The sequence below is a fragment of the Vitis vinifera genome, chromosome 2 (genome assembly GCF_030704535.1).
Source record: "Vitis vinifera cultivar Pinot Noir 40024 chromosome 2, ASM3070453v1".
NCBI classification, from domain to species: domain Eukaryota; kingdom Viridiplantae; phylum Streptophyta; class Magnoliopsida; order Vitales; family Vitaceae; genus Vitis; species Vitis vinifera.
Genome location: NC_081806.1, coordinates 934,555 through 957,999, shown reverse-complemented (window position 1 = coordinate 957,999; position 23,445 = coordinate 934,555). Strand labels below are relative to the sequence as shown.

The window sequence follows — 23,445 nt, the reverse complement described above, 5'->3', positions numbered from 1 at the left end:
TTTTATCTCGTCTGTCGTTGTTCTATCATATAGGTTAAACAATATCTGTGGTTTAATGGCAATCTAAATCGATAGATGGGGAAGCTGAAAACTTCTGTGTTCAATCAGCAGCTACTATTATTCGTTTCCGCACACTTAATCGCCCTATTGAAAAAATTGAAGTAATACAAAATAAACCTTCACACAAAAATCAAAATGGACATATTCCAATAAAAAATTATTAGGAAAAGAAAGGAAAAATCTTCTAAGTTCTCTGGCTTCTGATATTCATCTTTGCTAGCATTTCCCTTAGGTAATCACAGCGTTCACGGTGATAATCGATCCAGATGCATAGCTGCCTTATGGCTTCCCTCTTCTGCTCCCCCAGATCCAAGATACCTTCGTCCTTCAAATTCATCATCTTCTCCAATTCTCCCACCTTCTTCTCAAGTTGGCTCACAGCTTTTATCAGGCTCTCCTTCTCACCTTCTTCCTTCCGTTTTTTATATTTTAGTTGTTCCACTAGGTTACTTGCCTCACTCTTCAGTTGTTCTTTCTCACTTTTGGCCATCTTCACCCAGTTCCTTGCAACCTGAACTTCGCCTGCTATTTCAGAGATGCGGTTCTTGAAGTTTATGGAGTCTTCCTCAAATTTCCCAACTGTGGATTCAAGTCCAGCTAAGGTATTGTTTACTGTCTCTGAGATATCTGTGATCATCCTGACATGGGATTCATTGTTGGAAGTAATTACTTCTGATAATACTGCAACTTTTCCTTCAAGTGCCCTGTTTTCTTGCTGGAACCTCTCTTCTGCTCTCCTGTAGCTCTCTTCTTTCTCGGATAGTAATTGTTCTGTGACACGGAGCTTCTGGTTTGATAAGCGGAGCTTAACTTCGATATTGCGGACCTCCTCCACCAAAGTACTGAGTTCATCTCCTTTGACTTCTAGGTCTCTTTTCAGGTCTTCAACCATGGTTTCAAAATCAGCAATTATGTGGGCTTTGGATTCAAGGTGAATGCGGGACTCTTCCTCCATTTCTTCCAACCTCCTTTCTGTGACTTGCAGGTTATTCTTGAACTCGTGAAACAAACCTTCAGATTGTTTGTACTCCTCCATTAACTTGTTGAATGCATCTTCCTGTTCTCTTAGCATTCTCTGATGTTCTTCAACCTTGCTGGTTAACTCCATCCTCTGATTCTCCAATTCCGTCAGGCTTTCCGAAGATTCTTCTTTATGTCTTTGGATCTCTAACTCCAATTGGCTTTTCTCATTCTGCAAGGAATGCAGCTCCTGTTGTAGAGCAGACAGCTCATCCCCTCTGTCTGTAATTGTTTTCTCCAAGTCAAAACTCCTAACGTGCAAGCCCTCCTTTTCCTCTCTCAACTGATTGAACTCCAGGTCTTTGGCTCTTATATGCTCTTCAAGTTCGCATTCGTGTTTCCGAATCAACTCTATCTCCATTTCCAGGTGCTTTAACCGTGCTGTTAAACTCTCTATCTCTTCCAGCATTCTCTGCTGATCCGCAGCCTTGCTCACTAGCTCGTCTTTCAGACTTCCTATTTGACTAAAGTATTCTGAATTTTCTTGAACTTTTCCCTCGAGCTGTGATTCCATTTCGGTTTTCTGGCTGCTTAGAGAATCCAATTCCTGTTGCATCTCAGTGATCCGGTCCATTAAGCCCTTGATTTCAGCTGAAGCTTCATTGCTTTTGCTCACTATTTGATCCTCCAATTCACTTTTCTGTGCAATCAAGGTTTCCATGTCTTGTTGCAGATTGTTGACTTGTGTTGTTAAGGCCAGAATTTGAGCAGTTGCTTCACTCGCCCCATCCTCAAGTTTCTTCTGGAGAGCAGATAACTCATTCCCTCTGTCTGTTAATGTTTTCTCTAAGTCAAAACTCCTAACATGCAGACCCTCCTTTTCCTCACTCAACTTATTGTACTCATGGTGTTTACTGCTTAGCTGCTCCTCGAGTTCGCTTTTGTGGTTCTGGATGGAGTCCATCTCCAATTCCAGGTCCTTCACCTTTGCTACCAAACTCTCCTTCTCTTCCAGCATTCTCTGCTGATCCAGAGTCTTCTTTGATAGCTCCTCTTTCAGATTTCCTATCTGAATCAGGAACTCTGAATTTTCTTGAGTTCTTTTCTCGAGTAGCAATTCCATTTCTGTTTTCTGGCTGTGTAGAGATTCCAATTCCTGTTTCATTTCAGTGACCTGGTCCATCAAGTCCTTGATCTTATCTGATGCTTCATCGCCCTTGCATTTCAGCTGTCCTTCCAATTCACCTTTCTGAGCATGCAAAGAATCCATCTCCACTCGCAGACTGTTAACCTCTGCTGTTAATGCCACGATTTGAGCTGATGCTTCATTCTCTGCATCCTCAAACTTCTTCTGCAGAGCAGAAAGCCCGTCCCCTCTCTCTGTTATTATTTTCTCCAAGTCAAAACTCCTAACATGCAAGCCCTCCTTTTCCTCTCTCAACTGATTGTACTCATCATGTTTACTGCTTAGCTGCTCCTCGAGTTCTCTTTTGTGGTTCCGGATGGAGTCCATCTCCAATTCCAGGTCCTTCACCTTTGCTACCAAACTCTCCTTCTCTTCCAGCATTCTCTGCTGATCCACAGCCTTGTTCGCTAGCTCCTCTTTCAGATTTCCTATCTGAATCAGGAACCCTGAATTTTCTTGAGTTCTTTTCTCGAGTAGCAATTCCTTTTCTGTTTTCTGGCTGTGTAGAGATTCCAATTCCTGTTTCGTTTCACTGACCTGGCCCATCAAGTCCTTGATCTGATCTGATGCTTCATCGCCCCTGCGTCTCAGCTGTTCTTCCAATTCACCTTTCTGAGCTTGCAAAGAATCCATCTCCACTCGCAGACTGTTAACCTCTGCTGTTAATGCCACGATTCGAGCTGATGCTTCATTCTCTGTATCCTCAAACTTCTTCTGCAGAGCAGAGAGCTCGTCCCCTCTCTCTGTTATTGTTTTCTCCAAGTCAAAACTCCTAACATGCAAGCCCTCCTTTTCCTCTCTCAACTGATTGTACTCATGGTGTTTACTGCGTAGCTGCTCATCCAGTTCGCTTTTGTGGTTCCTTATGGAGTCCATCTCCAATTCCAGGTCCTTCACCTTCGATACCAAACACTCCTTCTCTTCCATTGTTCTCTGCTGATCCACAGCCTTGTTCGCTAGCTCCTCTTTCAGATTTCCGATCTGAATCAGGAACTCTGAATTTTCTAGAGTTCTTTTCTTGAGTAGCAATTCCATTTCGGTTTTTTGGCTGTGTAGAGATTCCAATTCCTGTTTTGTTTCATTGAGCTGGCCCATCAAGTCCTTGATCTGATCTGATGCTTCATCGCCATTGCGTCTCAGCTGTTCTTCCAATTCACCTTTCTGAGCATGCAAAGAATCCATCTCCACTTGCAGACTGTTAACCTCTGCTGTTAATGCCACGATTCGAGCTGATGCTTCATTCTCTGTATCCTCAAACTTCTTCTGCAGAGCAGAGAGCTCGTCCCCTCTCTCTGTTATTGTTTTCTCCAAGTCGAAACTCCTTACATGCAAGCCCTCCTTTTCCTCTCTCAACTGATTGTACTCATGGTGTTTACTGCTTAGCTGCTCCTCCAGTGTGCTTCTGTGGTTCCGGATGGAGTCCATCTCCAATTCCAGGTCCTTCACCTTCCCTGTTAAACTCTCTTTCTCTTCCAGTATTCTCTGTTGGTCGGCAGCCTTGCTCACCAACTCCTCTTTCAGATTTCCCATCTGAATAAGATATTCTGAATTCTCCTCAGTTTTCTTCTCAAGCATGAGTTCCATTTCCATTTTCAAGCTGTGTAAAGATTCCAATTCCAGTTTCAGTTCAGTGACCTGTTCTGTTAAGCCTTTGACTTGAACTGATGCTTCTTCACTGTTCTGGACCACTTGTTTTTCCAATTCGTCTTTTTGAGCTTGTAGAGAATCCACCTCCAGCTGCAGATTGTTGATCTGTGCTGTCAAATCAGCTATTTTAGACAATGACTCATTCTCATCATCCTTAAATTTCTTCAAGAGACCAGCAAGTTCTTCTTCTCTCTCTTTTGATATCGTTTCAAGCTGTGAAATCTGGGCTTTCAGTCCTAAATTTTCCTCCGCCAGCTGTTTGGCTTCAGTTGCTGTACTCTCAATCAGCTTTTCCATTTCTCCTCTCTGGGTGCTTAGGGAACTCAGCTCCAGTTCCAAGCCTGTTACCTGAGCCTCTAAACCCTTTATTCGAGCTGATGCTTCATTCTCATGACCCTCATGCTTCTTCATGAGATTTGAAAGTTCACTTTCTTTGTCACCCAGTTTCACCTTTAGCTGACTTGACTCAGCCATGAGTTCTTGCATTGCATTCTCCGCCTGCTTAAACTCATTTGAAATCTCCAAAATTTTCAAGGCTAGAGAATCTTTTTCTTCCTCAATAGCTCTATGAGTGTGACTTAAACTGCTCATTTCCTGCCTTGTGGATTCCAATAGCTGCTCCAGATTGGAAATTTCTCCTTTCACAGCTTCCAGTTCTTGCTCGAGGACTAGTTTCTCATCTTTCAACTTATCACCCGTCGACTTCAATTCTTCAGCAATTTCCTCTCCCACTTCAATCCTTTTGATAGCAGTCTCTTTTTCCATGATTAAATTCTCTCTCTCCCGATTTAAATCTTCCAGTCTCTGGTTCAGTTCAGCTTCTACATTACTAGCATTGTCCAGTTTTTGCTTCAGATTTCCATTCTCAACCAAAAGTTCAGTTTTTTCACCATCCAACCTTTCAACTTCAGATTTCCAATGCATGATAATTTCCTCTGTTTCTGGGTTTTTGCTAAAAGCTTTTCCATTTTTATCACTCCTTTCCTTTGTTGAATGATCTGAGTCTGAGTCTGAGCTAGTGGTAGATGAAGTATCTTTCTCCGGTTTGCCATGAATTTTTTTCCTTAGTATCTCAGTGAGATTATCATATCGGTCATAGAGAGATTGATAATTTCTATGGAAATCCTCAATTAGTTCAATAAGTGGTTGTCTTTTCAAGTTTCCATCTCCGTTCCCATCCTTTTCATCTAAACCTTCCTCTTTTATAAGCTCCAATAACGTTTTCACTTTATCGTCAATCTCTGCAACAGGCAAAACTTTTCAATTTAATACTTAACCCATCAATATTATATGGAAAAGACTAATTGGGAAGATGAAAAATTCAAAACATGTAAAATCTATGTTTGAATCTTGGAATATTTTAGGGAAAATGCAATGAAAAGAAAACAAGAATGAAAAATGGAAAAAAAAACAAATAAATAAAAAATAAAAGATATGTTTAAAATTAATAAATTATTTTTACATCTCTTTAAACTCATTTTACTTATTTTTTTCTCCTCCATATCAAGATTAAGTAATTTAAAAATGCACATGAACTCATTTTTATTACATCTAATTTTCTTTTATATTTTTCATGATAGCCTAATTTCCATGGTATTCCCATTTTTATTTTTTTTTCATTTTCTTAGTATTTTGTTCAAGCCAAACAAAGCATAAATGTTCGACTATTAAACTTTTTATTAAGAAACCTGAGAACGTGGAGGCAATAATGCATGTAATTGAGCATTATATATATATGTGTATTACCAAAGCCCATGAAAATTTAAATTAGGAAACATTTAAGGTAAAGAAACCATGATGAAGCTCTGTCCACACTCTGCACATTAAATAATTAAAATTTTCTGATATAGTTAGAAAAGTTTGTCACCTTAATACGGAACATAGTAGTGGAGGATGGAGAGTGAATACAAGGGAGAAATGCTCAAATCTTAGAGATTAAAAAAATGATTTGCAATTTCAGACTGTCATCATTTGGTCGATTAAGAAGTTTTATCCATGATGTTCTTATTTTTCTATTCTGCTAGAGAACCAATTTAGAGTACGTTTAGGAGTGATTTTAGAAAACGTTTCTAACATTTTTAACACTTAAATGATAAAAAATTTCAAGTATTAAAAATATTAAAAACGCTTCCTAAAATCACTACTAAACGGATTCTTAGTGGCCTAAAAATATAAAAGTATAGTCTGGGTTTTCTAATTATTTGGTCTTTGAACACAGGAAAAAGAATAATCTATTGAAGATTATACCAAATGATCTCAAGTCTAACCAGTGCATATGCAAAATTCTATATTCACAAGGTGCAAAAGCGGAAAAAAAAAAAAAAAAACTGTAATTTTAACGTTTATATTGATATGCAGATTACTATTTACCAAAGCTCTTTCTGAGAGAGGAATTCACCTGTTTTATTTCCCTTCAGTTGTTCATCCTTTACAGGATCGATGTGATTTCCAAAAAAAGACTTTATGGATTCTCTCCATTGATGCTTCCTCATCCCTTACTCAGGCCTTAAGCAAATTTTCTTCAAGCAGAAAGACAAGTCAGTCTTCATCTAAACTCATCCACATCTGAAAACAAAATTGGAAATTTCAAAGGATGTATTTGAAGTTGAGAAAAGAATGAATAAAGTTAGGTTACACAAAAGAACATTATTAAGCGGATTTCAAGTTCTACCTACTATATAATAACAGAATGCTAGCAAAAGGTTCCTTCATTGTGGACTGTTTAAGATCTATGGCTGTTCCCCATGTTTGTGCATCTTTATTGCTTGCTGTTTTCTCTTTTTCATCACAAAAATGTAATTGAATCAATATGTAAACAAAGACAACAGGTTTTCCAATTCTTACAGTCATGCGCCCCATTTTAACCATCAGGCAATTGAATCATGATTGCATTATTAACGAAAACAGGGTACAGGGCAAAGCATGAAACACGAACTAATGAGATGAATTGTTTGGGACACCAATTATTTGTCAAAGATTCTAAGATTCTGTTGAATTTTCGTAGAAACATACCGAAATTTGTTTTATTTTAGGAATAAATTTCTAGCATCACATCCATTTAAGGTAATGACTACCATTTTATCACAATAATCATGGTTTATTGGAAGAACTCTAAAAGTGTGTCAGTTTGTGCACCACGGATTTGGTATTTCTGGGAATTGCATGAGTTGAAAAATGTAATATCAAAGCTTCGATGGCTAGGACATAACAATACTACTTACATCCTCTTTCGGATCGGAAGACTTATGCTATATGGATAGAGAAAGCTCGATCAGGCTGGGGAAAAAAATTCAAATATTGATTGTATGCGTCAGGCATTCTCAATACCAGCATCAGGAAAAACAAGTATATTAGAAATATTAAAAGACGGAGCGAAATCAACAGCAAATTTCCCCTAGACGCTTTTCTGGTTACAGGATATTTAAGCTATCAATATTTTGGTTCATGAATATAAGTTGGCAAGTATAGACCATTCAGTTCAAGAGTACAGCAAGGTATAACCACTAAATTCCTTTCTATTAATGGAGAGGACAGCAAGATCATAAATCCAAAAATTCAGGATATTAACTGAAGGTCATGCATCCGGGGATCAGGGGATTTACTGGCTATGTCCTGAATTCCAAGCCAAAAGGATGTGTCAGAACTTTAAAACACCACAAAAACACCAAAAATTTGCATTTCTCTTGAAAAACACCAAAAATAACCGTATCTAACCTTTCATTTTTCTTGACACCAAAAATGCATAAATAAAAACACCACAAAAATTAGTCAAAATGTCTAAAGACAAATTTGCTAACAAGCTTCAGACAAAATTTGCAGGCATTTCTTTTTATATATTTATTAAAAAAAAAAAAAAAAACACCTGCTAGCTATGCACTATTCCGATCACGAGCTAGAAAATAAAAAAAAATAAAAAAAATATTTTGTATTATTTTACCACGTAAAAGTCCTAAAAAATCAACTATAATAAAAATTACTTGAAAATTTATATGATTTCAAATCTTTCATTCTTTATATAAAAAATGCAAAATAAAATAACAATAAGTATATAAGAAGAAATTATAAAATCTGAATCAATATTTTATATTCTTTCAAATTTTCCTTTTCTCGGACTTGCTCCTTTCCCCGTACTTTTCCTCAAAACTTAAGGTCAAAAAAGGGCATATAAATTTCTTCTCCATCCGCAATCACGGTATCCAAGTTTCCAAATTTGACCAAAGTGACATACGATTTGATGATCATTCAAATCATGATAAATGAGTTTTGGTAAATTTGAATCTGCTCCAGTGGTCCCTATGATTCGATCAATATGATTATGAGAAGCATGGTCCACCAAACACAGACTCATTTGATAATAGCGGCCACGGTTCACAATCATTCAAATCATAATGCTTATCTTTCGAAACTGGCTCATGGACTGTGGTGGGACTGGTGACACCTCATCAATTATGGGAACACAAAACTGGAATATAAAAAAGACAGCTATAAAATCAGAAAAGTAAGCTTTTCTTTTTGTAAGGTTTTTCGGTAGAGGAAATTTTTTTATCATCAGTGAAATACTAATACGAGTTATTCAACAGCAGAAAGGTACTGTTGCTTTTTCTTTTCTTTTTCTTTTTTTTTTTTAATTAATTTTCATTTTCAATAAACAATTAAACATATTCAGAATTTAGCCTTTCTAGCTAAACAAGCGTAATAAAAAATAAAAAGTCACCACCGTCTATCAGTTCTTCTGTTCCTTGATAGGAAACTTTCCTAACATCCACTCTTTAAGATTTTACGGCAATCGGCGGGGAAAAAAAATATAAGTATTAAAAAAAAAAAAAGGAAAGATTGAGATTCAGCCAAAGTTAAAACAATATAATTAAATAAAATTGTGAACTAAACTGAGAGATAAGCGATCCAATCCACAATCCAAACCGAACATCTAGAATAATTGAAAAACCACGATTTAATTAGGCAAAAATGATGATTCATTCTTTCGATTAACAAAGCGAACAGAGCACTCGATCAAACGCAGTCCAAAGTCATAAAGAATACATCGAAGCAGAGAAAGTAGCCAATCAAGAAATTCAACCAAAATTTTCTCTGACAAGTAGTTGATCTAACGGAATCAACTCTGTCAATAAGAAAAGGAAAAGAAAATCAGGAGAGACTTCTAATAGAACAGAAATCAAAGCAACACTGAGTGAAGAATCCAGACAATTCCACAAAATCCAACTCTAAACCTAACTTCCTCAGATTCAAAGCCGTGAACGACCACAAGCAAACAAATCAAACGGAGCCATCCGAAGTGCGATCAGTCAGTGAAGCAAAAAAAAAACGCGATTAATTCAGAGTTTAACATTGATTACCTCATAATTCACCTCTCAATTCAACATCCGAATACTCCAATCTGCCGATCCAAAGTTCCAAGCATGGAAGAAACCGAGAATTGAAGACAGAGGGAAAGGGAGTTTCAGAGAGAGATTTTGAAAAATGGAAAATGAAATAAATGAGTATTTGCCTCTAAGTTTTGTCTAAATTGGAGCTCCCAAAGCGACTTGTGCCGATTTTGTGGCTTCATTTTGGAGATGGAATCTTTGGAGCTTTTATATTTATTAAGACCCTTTTATTTCCCACTTATTACATAAATGCCCCCCTCCGTGTCACGAGAATTTACTCGATAATTTCTTTTCCGATAATTTTATTCCTGACACTGACACGTTTTTTCCCGCCCCTGGTTCCCTGTCTTGTCTTTTCTGGATATGGGCTCTGATTAGCTGTAATCAGCGGAGCAAATAGAAGGGAAACAAACCTGCTTTGTTGGTTGTACTTTTGGGAGGAATTGTCCTTTTTAGTTTCTGAAATGACTAAACTACCCCGACCAGAATGTACAACAATCTGTAGACAGGATTGGTGAACCTTTGATTCTCACCTTGCTTCCGTGAGATTGTCTTAAGTTCAACGCAGTTAAGGAAAAATAGAAAAATAAAAGTTTTTTTTAATATTTTTTTCTTTATTCTTTTTCTAGCATCCAAATGTAAATTTAACATTTTTTTTTCCCTTTTATGATACCCATGTCCTTGATATAATCTTATCCTACATATAGAAATTGACAGGTAAATTACCAAATATATAATTTAGTAAAAGTATTGTGTGACTACCATCACTCTATGGAATAATTTAGTAAAGTATTCAATGTGAAAAAGCATCTCCAACAAAGAAAAAGGAAAACTATATCACAGTGAAGTAATCATATTCAGCTTTGTGGTAGGTATTCAAAATTAATTTTAATTAATAAAAAAGAAAAAATTTGAATATTAATTCATCTACACGTTCCATTCATTATGACATTAAATAATAAATAAAAATATTTCAACCCTTGGTGACGTGTTATTAATTTATTATAAAATAAAGGACATTTATCCTAAATTTATGTTAAAATGAAATGAAATATTCAATAAAAATTGTTCAACATGAATAACATCAGTTGATTCTTAAATAAGGGAATATTACATCTTATCTAGGTGTATCATATTCTTTTCCATATCCTTCAATAATATATATTATTAACTTTTATATATATATATATATATATATATATATATATATATATATATATATATATATAAAATAAAGAATATTTATATTAAAAATGGACAGCGTCACTTGAAAATAAAACAAAAAATATTATATAATACCTAAAAATATCATATTTCATTTAATTTTAATTATTAAGTATTAAAAAATTAATTTTAATTATTATAACATAAAAATATCAAAATATTAATGTGATTACATGCTTTTCCCTTTTAAAGTTTGAATTCATTATGGTCATTAAAATGTTACTTTTGAAACAAATATTATGTAAATTATATTTCATTTTACCTATTTTAAAATTGATTAGAATTCATATCTTAAAATTATGGTTTTATCACAAATTTAGAAATCACATCTCAAAACGATGGACTTAATGAAGGGGGCATTAATAGAACAACTGTTGTTATGGTTACATAAAATGATACCTAGTAAATGTGTTCTTGAGAAAACGAATTAAGTCGTGTTCATAAAAACACGAACTAAATATTGTTTTTAAGAAAAACGAATTATCTGTTAACATCATGTTTTCGAAAATAAGAATATCTATAATCAAAGGAGAATTATTTTTGTTGTAACTTATAACAGAAATTAGTTCATTTCTATTCTAAAAAGTTATTGCTCGCTTCAACTGAAAAATGACACGTAGACTCTCAATAATTATAAATATAAAAAAAACATTAATAAAAGTATAACCGAGAGAAAGTTGCAGTTTATAGCTATCCAGTATCAATGGTAGTTGCCACTTGCCAGCCATCCAAATGCAGTTGGAGGGATTTTTGTTTTAGTTGCGGTCGATGTTGGTAATTCCCTCTGTGCTCTACTGCCTTTCGTTCAATCTTTAGTTGATGACGAGGCATGATGACCACAACACTTCCACAAAGAAAAAAAAGAGAGAGAAAGAAGGGTAATTCCCTTTTATATTATGACTTCAACCATTGACACAGCAAACAACAAGGAATGAATGAAAATGACCTTTCAAGTTTCATATTCAAAATGATAACAGGAATTAGGAAGGCTACCTCTATTTTCATACTTTTTGACCCATTACCATTTTCAGATGGACACCCAAAGCTCCCTCTTCAATCCACAAGCCTTCCTGCCCGGCTGCCAGACTTGTTGAAGAAAGAAATAAGAATTTGTCAAGGAGGAAATGGACAGAATGGAACGAAAACGAAGCAGAGAAGTTTCAAGTAGTTTTTGGTCTTCTGGAGCTCATCTTTGCAAGGATTTTGAGAGAATGGAGATCAGTGCGGTGATAATCAATCCAAATACAGAGTTGCCTTATGGCCTCCCTTTTCTCCTCTCCCAGACCCAACACCCTCTCGTCTTTCTCTTTCACCATCTTCTCCAATTCTCCCACTCTCTTCTCCAGTTGGGTCACGGCCTTGATCAGATTCAATTTCTCACCCTTCAGTTCTTTTAGCTCATTGTTTGTCCCTTTGATCCACTTCCTCGCAGATGAAAGTTCCTCAGAAATTTTGGAAATACGGCTCAGGAAGATCCCACTGCTCTCGCTTAACCTCTCAGCCACCAAGTCGAATCCACTCAGCGTGTCGTTTGTTATCGTTATGATACGCTTCAGCTTCCTGAATTCTGCTTTGTGAGCTGCAATATTTTCTTCGAGCTCTTTTTGTTCTTGCTTTAACGCCTCCCGCGTCGTCCGATAGAAGTCTCTGTTCTCATAGTGAAGTCTCTCGGCAACCCGGATCCTCTGGGCCAACAGGCGGAGACTGTCTTCCATATTCTTGCGGAACTGTCCTGCAATTTCCTCAACTTTCCTTTCTGTGGCTTGGAGATTCATCTCGGTTTGTCTGCGCAGCCCTTTGACTTGTTTACACTGCTGATTCATCTCGTTGATCGTGTCATCCTGTTCTTGCAGTGTTCTCTGTTGTTCTGCAATCATGGTTTGTAACTCATTGTTCTGATTCTCTAGCTGGGTCTTCGAGGTCTGCAAAGAATTCAACTCTACTTGCAGAGTATTTATCTCTGCTGTCAAGGCCATAATCTGAGCGTAAGCATCATTCTCTCCGCCCTCAATTTCATCATCTCCTTTTTCTTTTGATGTCATTTCCAGTTCTGAAATCCGGGCTCTTAGTCCTAAAATTTCCTCGAATTGTTCTTTTGCTTCAGCTGCTGTACGCTCAACCCGTTCTTCCAGTGATCTCTCCTGGGCCAAAACGGATTCCAGCTCAAGCTGCAAGCTACTCACCTGGCTCTCCAACTCCTCTATCCGAGCTGATGCTTCGTATGCCTGAGCTCTATTCGACTCAGTCAGAGTTGAAACTTCCCCTTCTGTATCCCCTGCTTTAGCTTCCGAGCTCAAAGCTTTATTTTCCTCCATTGTAGTGCCCTCTGAATTTCCAGCTTCAGGTTCTTGCTTGATGTGGCCGGTCTGCTTCTGGAGCTCATTTTCCAAGTTGCCATTGTTACTGTCTACTTCCTTTGATGAATAAAATGACTCTGAATCTGAGCTGGAGGAAGACGAAGAACTGTCCTTTTCCTTTCTTCCATGAACCTTTTTCCTTAGCTCTTTTTTGAGATTATCATAAAGGGCATATAGAGTCTGGTATTGTCCATGCAAATCTTCAACGAGTTCAACTAGTTCCAACCCAGAGTCTCCCTCACGGCTCCCACCACCTCCATCTTGGTCTACGTTCTTGATGATCTTCAAGATTTTTGTCACTTTATGCTCTACTTCTGCCATAAATATGAAACAAATGCCATTTGAAGTCAAGAGGGATAGACCAATACCATGACATCCGAAAGAAACACACAAGCTTAGGATAAAAAAATTTGATGAATTGAAGCAAGCGACAGCAGCAGAAACCGACTTAAAAAATTGCACAAAATTATAAGATGCCACTAGCTATTATAGCTATTACATAAGGCCATGTTTGACTATCAAAAAATTGCTAAAGAAAAAAAAAGAGTAGGGAAAAATAATTTTTTTTATATTTGATTTCATTATGAAAAATAAAAAAATAATTAAAAATTATGTAATTTTAAATCATTTAATCTTTACTTCACAAAGGTAAAATATGTTAAATTAATTTAAAATAATACATAATAATAATTTATTGATTTTAAATTTATATATATGTCCACCAACTGTGGAACCAAAATGGGAAAGAGGAAAATTGATTCTTAGATGGAAAATAGAACATCCATAAATGATGGAAGTCCCTATTCTGGATCAGAAAAACATTGAATCATGCTCTCTAATAATCTCAATAATTAAAAAATCTTGGTTTTGATGGTTCAGAGAATTCCCTTGAAAGATTGGGATTTCCACCCCATTGTTTGACAATAAGAATCTTATAGATATGGCAAGTGGAGAATGCTAAGCCCATATTGTTGAATTTATCAGTGTTATGCTTAATTTTAACAAAACCAATTTCTGTAAGGACTGCTTCATAAAACTCTCTTGTTTTTAAAAGATCATTAGAGGGATAATGAAAATTTTCTTGAAAAGCTTTTGCAACAATCTCTTTGGGGTTTTCAGAGAAAAATTCTCTTTCAATAACCAGAAAATGTTGATTTAAATCATTTTGCCAATATCATGATTTTGTTGAAAGAGGTGTGGGGTTGGCAACCACCACAATTTGCTTGTTTGAAAAAGAGGAGCTTGATGCTAATTCATTTTGAAAGGGATTAGCCTTAGTGACTTGCTTGAAGGTTTGAGACCCTGAAATGGCTGGGTATTGGGTGGCCTTGACTGGATTAGCTGGATCAGAATGATCATAGTACAAGGTCATCATCTTATTAGGCATAGGGTTAGAAGAATGAAGTCTTGCTTCTTCTTCTTCAACTTGTTGGCTCCATAGCATTTTAAGGAGAGAAGAAGCTTGACTGGATTGGGTTTGCTGGTTAGGAGCTTAGGTATTCTTTTTAGGGGCCATAGTCTCGTGGACCCTGCAAATTCCATGAGTTGAGTGATTAGGAATGAAATTTTCTCCTTTAATAAACTTAATTTGAAAATTAGGGTTTAAAATAATCCAATCAATTAAATTATACTTAAAAGCTATATACTTAATTGTTTTCTGTTTTGGGTGTTTTGAGCTATCCTAAGATAGGTAGCAGTGTGCCTGAGAGCGCGAGCCTTGCCGGTTAAGCCGTTGTTAGCCGTGGATAGGCGTTTGTTAGGCTGTAAAAGGGTTGGGGTGACGTCTCATAAGGTTTGTCAATCTGGTATTAGGCTCTAGATCAAAACCCTAAAATGAGTTCAATTTTCAGAACCATGTCTAGGAGATCCACTGATTCTCAAGATACTGTTGTAAACAGTGAAAAGATCAATTATCCTAAAATCCAAAATGATTTAGATGATTGGAAGTTACCCAAGGTGTCTAATCAAGAAATTTATAAAAAAAGAACCTTTAAGTTTTTCACAGATTATACCATCAAAACCTCTGAAATGTCAGTCAGCTTAGAACAAGACGACCAAGTCTTAAGACTCCTAGATAACAAGTCCATTGAAAAGCATAAGAAAGATGGCTATAATTTCATACACTTTGGTATGATTCAAGTAGCAACTAAGCCTTCGACAAGATTAGGTTTAAACACCTCTATTGTCATGTGTTTAAGGGATAATAGGCATCTCGAATATCGAGATTCTATTATAGGTGCGGTCCAAGCTGGACTAAATGATGGCCCAGTTTATTTCCAGTGTTTTCCTAACTTCACAGTTAGAATAAGAGATGCAAACATTTTAGATTCTGTTGTCCTGCATATTAAGACCCATGGCTTTAAGATCAAACCAGGAAACAGTCATGTTTCAATCATAACCAAATTTGCCTATAAGAACATGAACACAAGCGTTGGATATGGGGTTCTTTGCACCAGTCCTAAGGGTGAGACCACTTACTTTCACTCAGATATGCTTGATAAGTCAGACTTCATCGTCTCCAAGAAGATCTTGTGGAAAGATGTTGAGTTTCTTGAAAACTGGCATTTTGCTAATGTCGTTCTAACCATTGAACAGAGATCTGAAAGAATCGAATAGATTGTTCAATATCCTGATGGAGGAGGATATCTGATTTTCTCCAACTCTTTCAAACATTCCAACAGTCCTAGAGTTTCAGTTTATGAACCCTCTAGAGCTTCAAACAATTCTATTCCAGTTAGAACCACTAGGGAAGAGGAAGGTTCCAGCTCAGGAAATCCTAAGAACATTAAGTTATCAAGTGTTAGAAGTCACACCAACGTGGCTAGACCATTTTACACAAAGGAAAATGAGTCTACTCAGGAATCCCAACAGGATGAGTTCCCTGTTATGTCTCCTACCTATTCTCAGATGATTAACACTATAAGCCTAAGTGATGAGGACTTTGAGATCAACAAGGATCTCTTAAGAAAGGACTTCTATTCTGAAGTCAATAAGTAAAGAAATGATTGGTTCTTTAGCACTATCCCTAAAGTTATTAGAGCCATTTACTAAGAAGAATTATATGTCTATTTAAGACAAAAAAAGAAAAATATTAAGTTTTGGATTTCAAATAAGAAGAATGTCTAGATTATACCTATAAGCGTGTTAATAACACTAAGAGCATTGATAAAATTAAGTCTTTTGAATTTTCTAAGGAATTCTAGGAAAATCTCCAAATTAACCAGGCTTTTGTTGATAGGATTAACCAGAAGATTAAGGATAATCTTGTTGCCCCTTTGACTGTCCAGCCTCATAAGAGGATCAATATGGTTAAAGGTGATATTAGTTCAGAAGAAGAAATTGATGAACTAATTAAGATGTTTGAGGAACCCCATAATCAAACTATTTCAAAAAGTATTAACAATTTGGAAGCCTTTAAGATTAGGAATTACTATCCTAGACCTACCTTTCCTGACATGCAGTTTGAGGAAAGAATTCGGTATACTCAAGCCTCATACACCAGTGGTACTATCTATGAATGGAACATAGATGGTATGACCGAGTATAACATACTCACTAAGCTTCAAGAAATGACCATGGTAAGTACAGCCTATAAATTAAACAATAGACTACTAAATCATGTTGTAGCTCAGACCGTTGCTGTTGGGTTTACAGATCAGCTTAAAGGTTGGTGGGATAATTATCTCACTTTTGATGATAGAAATAGTAGCCTAAAAGCCTATAGGATTAATGAGAATAGTGAAGTTGTTAAGGATGAAGATAGCCAAGATATATAGGATGTAATGACTACTCTAATCTACTCAATATCCAAGCACTTCATTGGAGATCTTGCAAAAATTAAGGATAAAACTGCAGATCTCTTAACCAACCTTAAGTGTCCCAAGCTTCATGATTTTAGGTGGTATAAGGAAGTCTTCATAACCAAAGTCATGTTAAGATCAGATTGTAACTAGTCTTTTTGGAAAGAAAAATTCATCTCAGGATTACCCAAACTTTTCTTTGAGAGAATTAGGATTAAGATAAGAGAACAGTATAATGGTCAAATCCCTTATGATAAGCTAACCTATGGTGAGATTATAAGCATTGTCACAACTAAAGGGATTAAGTTGTGCAATGACTTCAAGCTTAAGCAACAAATGAAGAATGAACAAAAAATCTACAAGAATCAATTTGGATCATTCTGTAGCCAATTTGGTTTCAGCCAAAAGGAAACTATGCCTCCCTCTAAGCAAAAACCAAGCAGGAAGCCTAGCAAAGATAAGTTTTACCACAGTAAGAGAGGTACCTATGACAACTATAGGATGAATGATACTAAGCAGTCAAGACACGTCCAAAGAAGGGTCAACAAAGATGCCTAGAAAAAGGTAGAAGCCCCTTTAGATGTCAAACCAATTATCTATTTTAAATGTGGCAAGGTTGGCCATTATAAAAAAGATTATGGAGTTAAGCAAAAGATTAATAACTTAAGTGTCTCAGATGACTTAAAAAGTATGCTCTGTAAGGTAATGTTAAACTCCACAGATTCTGAATCAAGGACTGATTCAGATAATGAAGATGATATTAATCAACTAGACAGTAGTGGTGAAGTTTCTAGCCAATCTTCTAGTGACCAAGTAGAATGTATTAAAGGTAATTGTAATTGTCGTCCTAAAACTATAAATGTCATAAGTCAAGATCATAAATTTATCCTAGATACTTTAAGGAAAGTTGAAAATGGAAAGACTAAGCAAAATCTTTATGAAGTTTTTAAGAAATCTATTGTTAAGACAGAAACTAAGAAGACTGTAAATCCATATAACCTTAATGATATCTTAAACAGGTTTGACCAGCAGTCTCCCAAGGAAGTTAGCATTAAGGAACTTCATGATGAAGTTAGGCAGTATAGGAAGGAGATTAAGGAGTTAAGACAATTCATAGGTTTAGGTCTCTCTGATCTCCAAAAACAAATCAATAGAATTGTTAACTAAGGAAACCTTATGGATATTCCAGAATCTTCTTGTGGTAATGATAATGAGACAGATACTTTTTTGAATACTATAAGTAGGGTTATCTGGTTGGTGGACTTATTTTGGTCCGACTATTAAGATTCTTCCTAAGCCCATCCTGGATGGCTTTGAGCTATTCAACAGTTCTTTTGTTATCCCTAGAGAACTTTTAGCTTTTCCCCCTTTACTATTCTTTTTCAGCAAATTTGGCCTTACTTGGATAGTCCAGTGGGATTATATTATCATTGCAGATGAATCAACAGTCTTTCCAACTCTGGGAAGGACCTTTAAAACTAAATGGTGGGACGCCTTGAAAAATGATGCATCTATTGATGCAGTTAAGCAATACTTCATCAAGAACCCCACACAAGTCTCAGCCAGTGATGATATGTCTCAGTTTCTCCTCAAAAAGCAACAGCTACAAACCATGCTCGTAGCAGCTAAGACCCCTTAAGATTTCCAGAAAATCCTTGAACAAAGAAGCTCAAGTTTTTCCTAAGAAAATTCTTATGCAGAATCTGATGATTCAATAAGCTCCCTTCTAGACAATGGTGATGACTCTGAAGGTATCCTTCCTCCAATAAGAAGATCCAAGTAATCATCAGCCTTATGTCTTCCTACCGACAAGAATATTTTCCAGCTTTGCAGTTTCAGCACCAAAAGCAGCAAGCATGTGACTACACAGTCTAAAGTAGCTTGTCAGTAGTCTTCTCAACCAAAAGAAGGTTTTTCGATGGAAAAGTCTAAAGTACTACAGTAGAAAGAGAATTTTACTATTCATTTTTCACTATTCACTATTCATGCACAAAATTACTATTCATGGCAAATATATATATATATATATATATTCTTTCTATTTTCTTTTCGTTACATATTTATTTAAAATTGGCCACTAAATATAACCTTAGAAATTATAAACAAAATTCTAATTACTAAATACTCACAATAAAGATGTTACAAAGTTTAATTTTAAAAATTATTATAATTAATTTTTCAATCAAATTTTTAGGTATTTTATTTCATAATTCTCTTTACATTAAAAGAAAAAAAAAACGATGGAATCATAATTTATTCTCTATTCTTAAATGACAAGCTAACCCCAACTAAATAGTGGCTGTCTTTTTTTTTTTTTTTTCTTTCTTTTCTTACCAATTTAAATTAGCCACCAAAACTTTTTTGTATGCTAGAAATCTCTTTAAAAATTTAGAATTTGGTTCGTCAAAGTAGTTGAAAGTTATTTAGGTGGTATTTATTTTTTTACTTAATTTTAAATAAAATCTTAATGTTTAATAGTGTTAAACATGAGGTTGTTTATTTTTGTACTATTTTATTTTTATTAAATATTAAAAAATAAAATAAAAATCAATATGTTATTTTTTTTCATTTAGAAAAAACTATATATTTTAGTTTTTTGTATTTAGTAAAAAATTTATAATAAATCATGAAAAAGTAAAAAAAAAAACATCTAAATTCTGAAAATAAATTACTTTTAATAAAAAGTTAAAAAATAAACACCACCTTATACTTATACTTGTATGACAGAGATGCTTCCTATTTTTTCTCTAATAGAAATATATTCACCAAAAATGAGGAATAAGAGTTTTGGTCTAGTTCTTCCTCTCCCTTACTTTTTATAAAGGTCAACTTCTTTGTTTTTTTTTCTCTGCAATCAAAAGTCAAAACACATAAAAAAAATCCTACATCGTGTGTGTCATGAGGGTCTTACACTGTTTGCTTGTGTGTTTTTGTGATAAAATTTTGTATTATTAATGTTGTTGTTAATAATAATAAAAAAACTATTAAACTATATTTTTAATTTTCTTACATATTTTTTTTAATATTACTGTTGTCAATAAAAAGTTGAACCAATATGGGTCTTCTCTCTAGCTTCCATGTAATCATTTTCTTTCTTTCCTTTCAAAATTTGGAAAATTTTCTCTGTTTGCTCATCCCGCAGGAAAATAAATAGTGAAAGAGACCAGCATTGTATAGGTAGGGGTAGGTAAGATCCGTAAGAAGCAGAATAGATATGCATGATGCATTCTATTACGTCACAGAATTTTTGCAGATAGAAATTCACCTATTTTGGTCCCTTGCAGCTGTTCATCCTTGTCGGGGTCAATGTGACTCCAAAGCAAGGACTTTATTGAATCTCTCCGGTGGTGCTTCGTCATCACTACTTCAATACTTAGTATTTCAGCTAGCTTTGGTCAACAAGCTCCACCTGAAGCACTCCGGACCCAAAATCTGAACAGTAATAATGATGATAATCAATTAACGTAATTATTCTGAGTTTTCAAATTCAGAGTAACAAATTGAAACTAGAACTTAATGATGTCAAGAAAACAAGAACTTAAACTATAAACAATAGATTGATTAACAAATAATCAATGAAACTTAATTTAGAGGGTATTTGTTTTTTTAAATTTTTTTAAAAATAATTTACTTTCAGGCCTTATGTTGTTTGTTTTTTACTTTTTCATAACTTATTATAAATTTTTTGTTAAATATAAATAATTAAAATATTTGATTTTTTTTAAATAGAAAAAATAACATATTGATTTTTCTTTATATTTTATTACTTAATATAAATAAAATATTACAAAAAAAGATAATATAATACTTAACATTATTAAATATTAAAGTTATATTTAATTAAATAAAAAAATAAATTAAAATTTTTAATTTTCTTTTTATAATTTAGCATAATTAAAAACTCGAATTACTATCTAATTAAAAAATCCTAATTACTAATTATATAATTAATTATAATAAAAGTTTAACATATTAAGACATTTGAAAATATATTAAATTTGATGTATAAAAATATTAAACACTTAATCATAGTCAGATTTATTCATATTTTAATCAAATTGATATCCATTTAGATTTCAAACAACTTGATCTCAAACAATTTCTTGGTTGAGTCGGATCATATGAGAAGTAATTTGCATAGAATTCTAAAAAAAATTAAGGCGGGCCAAAAACTTGTTCTTAAAAAAAGCATCTAAAATCACTTGTGTCCTTAAATTTAAAAATAAATAATAAATAAATAAATAAACCTATTTTAAATTAAGTTTTTCAGAAAAAAAAAAATCACCTAATTTTTATAATCTTAAAACATTTAATCCCAAAACCCCAATTACATCTAAAGGCTTTCTTCCTACAAAATAAGCCAAGTAAATGCATTGATGAAAGATAACAACAACATCTACCAGCAACAGAAAATAAAATATGATTTAATTCCTCCAATCCGTCCTTGTAGGTTTGCTCCAGTAGTTATGGTTTTTAACACTATCCACCGAAGTGGTGGTCCAGAAACAACTTCATTCCATCTCCATGTGTATTTGAGGCCTTAACTTTATATACAGTGCCAGGGCCACCTCATACATGGCATCTATTTTTTGAAACTGTTCCTCACCTTTTCTCATTTACATGGCCTAATTGAGGAAAATTCGAGAAAAATTGTAAGAGAAAGAGCATAGGAAGGAAAAGGAAAAATGAAAAAATATATATAATTAATAAATTATTTGTATATATTATTTCAAATCATTTTATTTATTTTAAATTTTTATATAAATTTTAATTATATTTAATTTTTTTATAATAATACTTTAACGAAATCTAACGTAATGATCATTTTTCAACTTGTTCTGTAAAAACAAAATTTATCAAACAGCTAAAAAACTAATCTTTTCCGGCTAACTTTCTCTTGTTCTACCTAGTTATTTTCCCTGGAAAAATCTCTACATGACGGATGGAAATCCAGTCCCAAACCTAGAAATGTCTCCTTTCCGACGCAATTCTCGTTCCATTTCCTATATTTTCCCAAGAACCAAACAGATACAGAAAGAAGCACTGATCCAAAAAATTTATTAAAAAAAATATATATGAATAAGAACGTCATCAACAGATTCAGCACCATCAAAAAATAAAAATAATTAAATATTCGATAAAGCAACCTTGCATTCCTTAAAGTTCAATTTCGAGATCAAATCTCAGGTAAACAATTATGATTAAAAACAGAGGTAAATGGCAGATTATGATTAATAAATCGAATAAAGACGAACCTCGAGACCTCGATGGTGGTGATGAGAATGTCGATCTGGAAACCACTCGAAAATTTTGTGAAATGAGGAGAGAGAATGGCCGTAACAGCACCGCAATTTGTCGTTAATTTATCGAACAAAGGAAGCACGATATACTTTATATATATCTGACGTGGCACTAGTTCGTATACCTAATATTTTTATATTTTCTGTGTAATAAAATTATTAGGTGTGCCACGTTGCCTTTTTCTCCCGCCCCTTGAGTTTTGGAGGTGGAATCAGCTGAGAAGGCAGTTCAGAAAATGGTTAGAGACCCCTCGCAGCCGTTTGATTTGCCGACATTATACGTGATAATTATTTTTCTAATCATTTAATTGTGGGAAAAGAAAATATACAAACAAACAAACTGAACAAAACAAAACTCTACGCTGTCAAGATGTAAGAATAATATTGGTAGTTAGGTAATACACGTGTGTATTAATGATAAAAATAAGTACCGTTTGGATCTCATATTTTTTTAGGGTACGGTTAGTTCCTAAAAGGTATCAAAAAAGAAAAAAGATGTTAAAAATGTGGTTTTCTCATACTAAAAAATATAAAAGAAAATCAAATAAAATTAAAAAATTTCCAAAATTTATATATTTTAAAATTATTTAATATTTATATAATAAATTAAATAAATATAAAAATAATTTATGAAATTTAAACTTATTTAATATTTTTCAATCTATTTGATACTTTCTTTATTTTTTTACCCTCACCATTTTTTCTTAAATTTTCCGATAGTCAAATAAAACCCTAATATTTTTATATTTTAAAAAATTTGCCCGCACTTATCATAATGACATGTTATATTTTTTTTTAGTTATTTGTATTTTTAGTGTAAATATATGTAAATAAGATGGATAAGAACATTTGATACAAAACGAGAAACATTATTCAATATCTAATTCTAACAAAAATATTATAAATAATCAAACCTCGATGTTCAATCATAATTAAATTTATCTATCATAAGTTCAATTTCCAATGGTTTTGAATAAATATCTTTGACATGCCAAGGTGTAATTAGTAATTTTCAAATTTATGGGCCTACTCACTCAATGGATTGAATGTTTTGATTTGAGTGACCCTTACTCTATTGAGGAAAATGGTACAATTAGTTTGATCTTTATTTAAAAACATCAAAGAAAATAACCAAAAAAAAAAAAGAAAAAGGAAAAGGATTTCAATGACAAGTTCATCATTGAGTGGTAAAAGATGATTATAATGAGTTGGTGGGCGACATGGGACATGGGGTCCAACTTCAATGAGACTTCCATATGTTGGGTACTCAACCATCAATATTCACATGCAAGTCCTTTGACATTCAGGTGATCCGATCCATTCTCCCGTTCAGCTTTCACCATCTTTTATGGAGTTTTTTAAGTCAACTGAAGAAAGTAGGAGAGCAAATGATGGGACCTTTCTTTCCGGAAGTTTCTTGGAAAATCATAGCTGCCAATGTTCATTTCCTTCTGCATTAGTGCATTGTCATTGTTTCTACTTTTGGTGGCATAAGAATAGGCATCGCAATTCATGTTGGTGGGTTTG

General features: G+C 34.2%; 1 protein-coding gene across 1 annotated transcript; it reads right to left on the bottom strand.

Annotated features, from left to right (window-relative positions):
- Nucleotides 1–244: 244 nt before the first annotated feature.
- On the bottom strand, nt 245–21,975 carry LOC100255355 (COP1-interactive protein 1). Its single transcript, XM_059741681.1, has 5 exons — nt 21,874–21,975; nt 19,884–20,050; nt 11,624–13,132; nt 6,252–6,347; nt 245–5,094 (listed from the first exon to the last, which is right to left on the bottom strand). The coding sequence occupies exons 2-5, from the start codon at nt 19,975–19,977 to the stop codon at nt 245–247; spliced, it is 6,549 nt and encodes a 2,182-aa protein (XP_059597664.1). The 5' UTR covers nt 19,978–20,050; nt 21,874–21,975.
- Between the last annotated feature and the right edge of the window lie 1,470 nt (nt 21,976–23,445).

Excerpts from the sequence above, each read along its gene's own strand:
- LOC100255355 (XM_059741681.1), bottom strand. The coding sequence starts at position 19,977 with ATGACGAAGCACCACCGGAGAGATTCAATAAAGTCCTTGCTTTGGAGT. Across the intron at positions 13,133-19,883 it reads GCTGCAAGGGACCAAAATAG|AAGTAGAGCATAAAGTGACA; the intron begins GTGAATTTCTAT and ends TATTTATGGCAG. Across the intron at positions 5,095-6,251 it reads ACTGAAGGGAAATAAAACAG|AGATTGACGATAAAGTGAAA; the intron begins GTGAATTCCTCT and ends TGCCTGTTGCAG.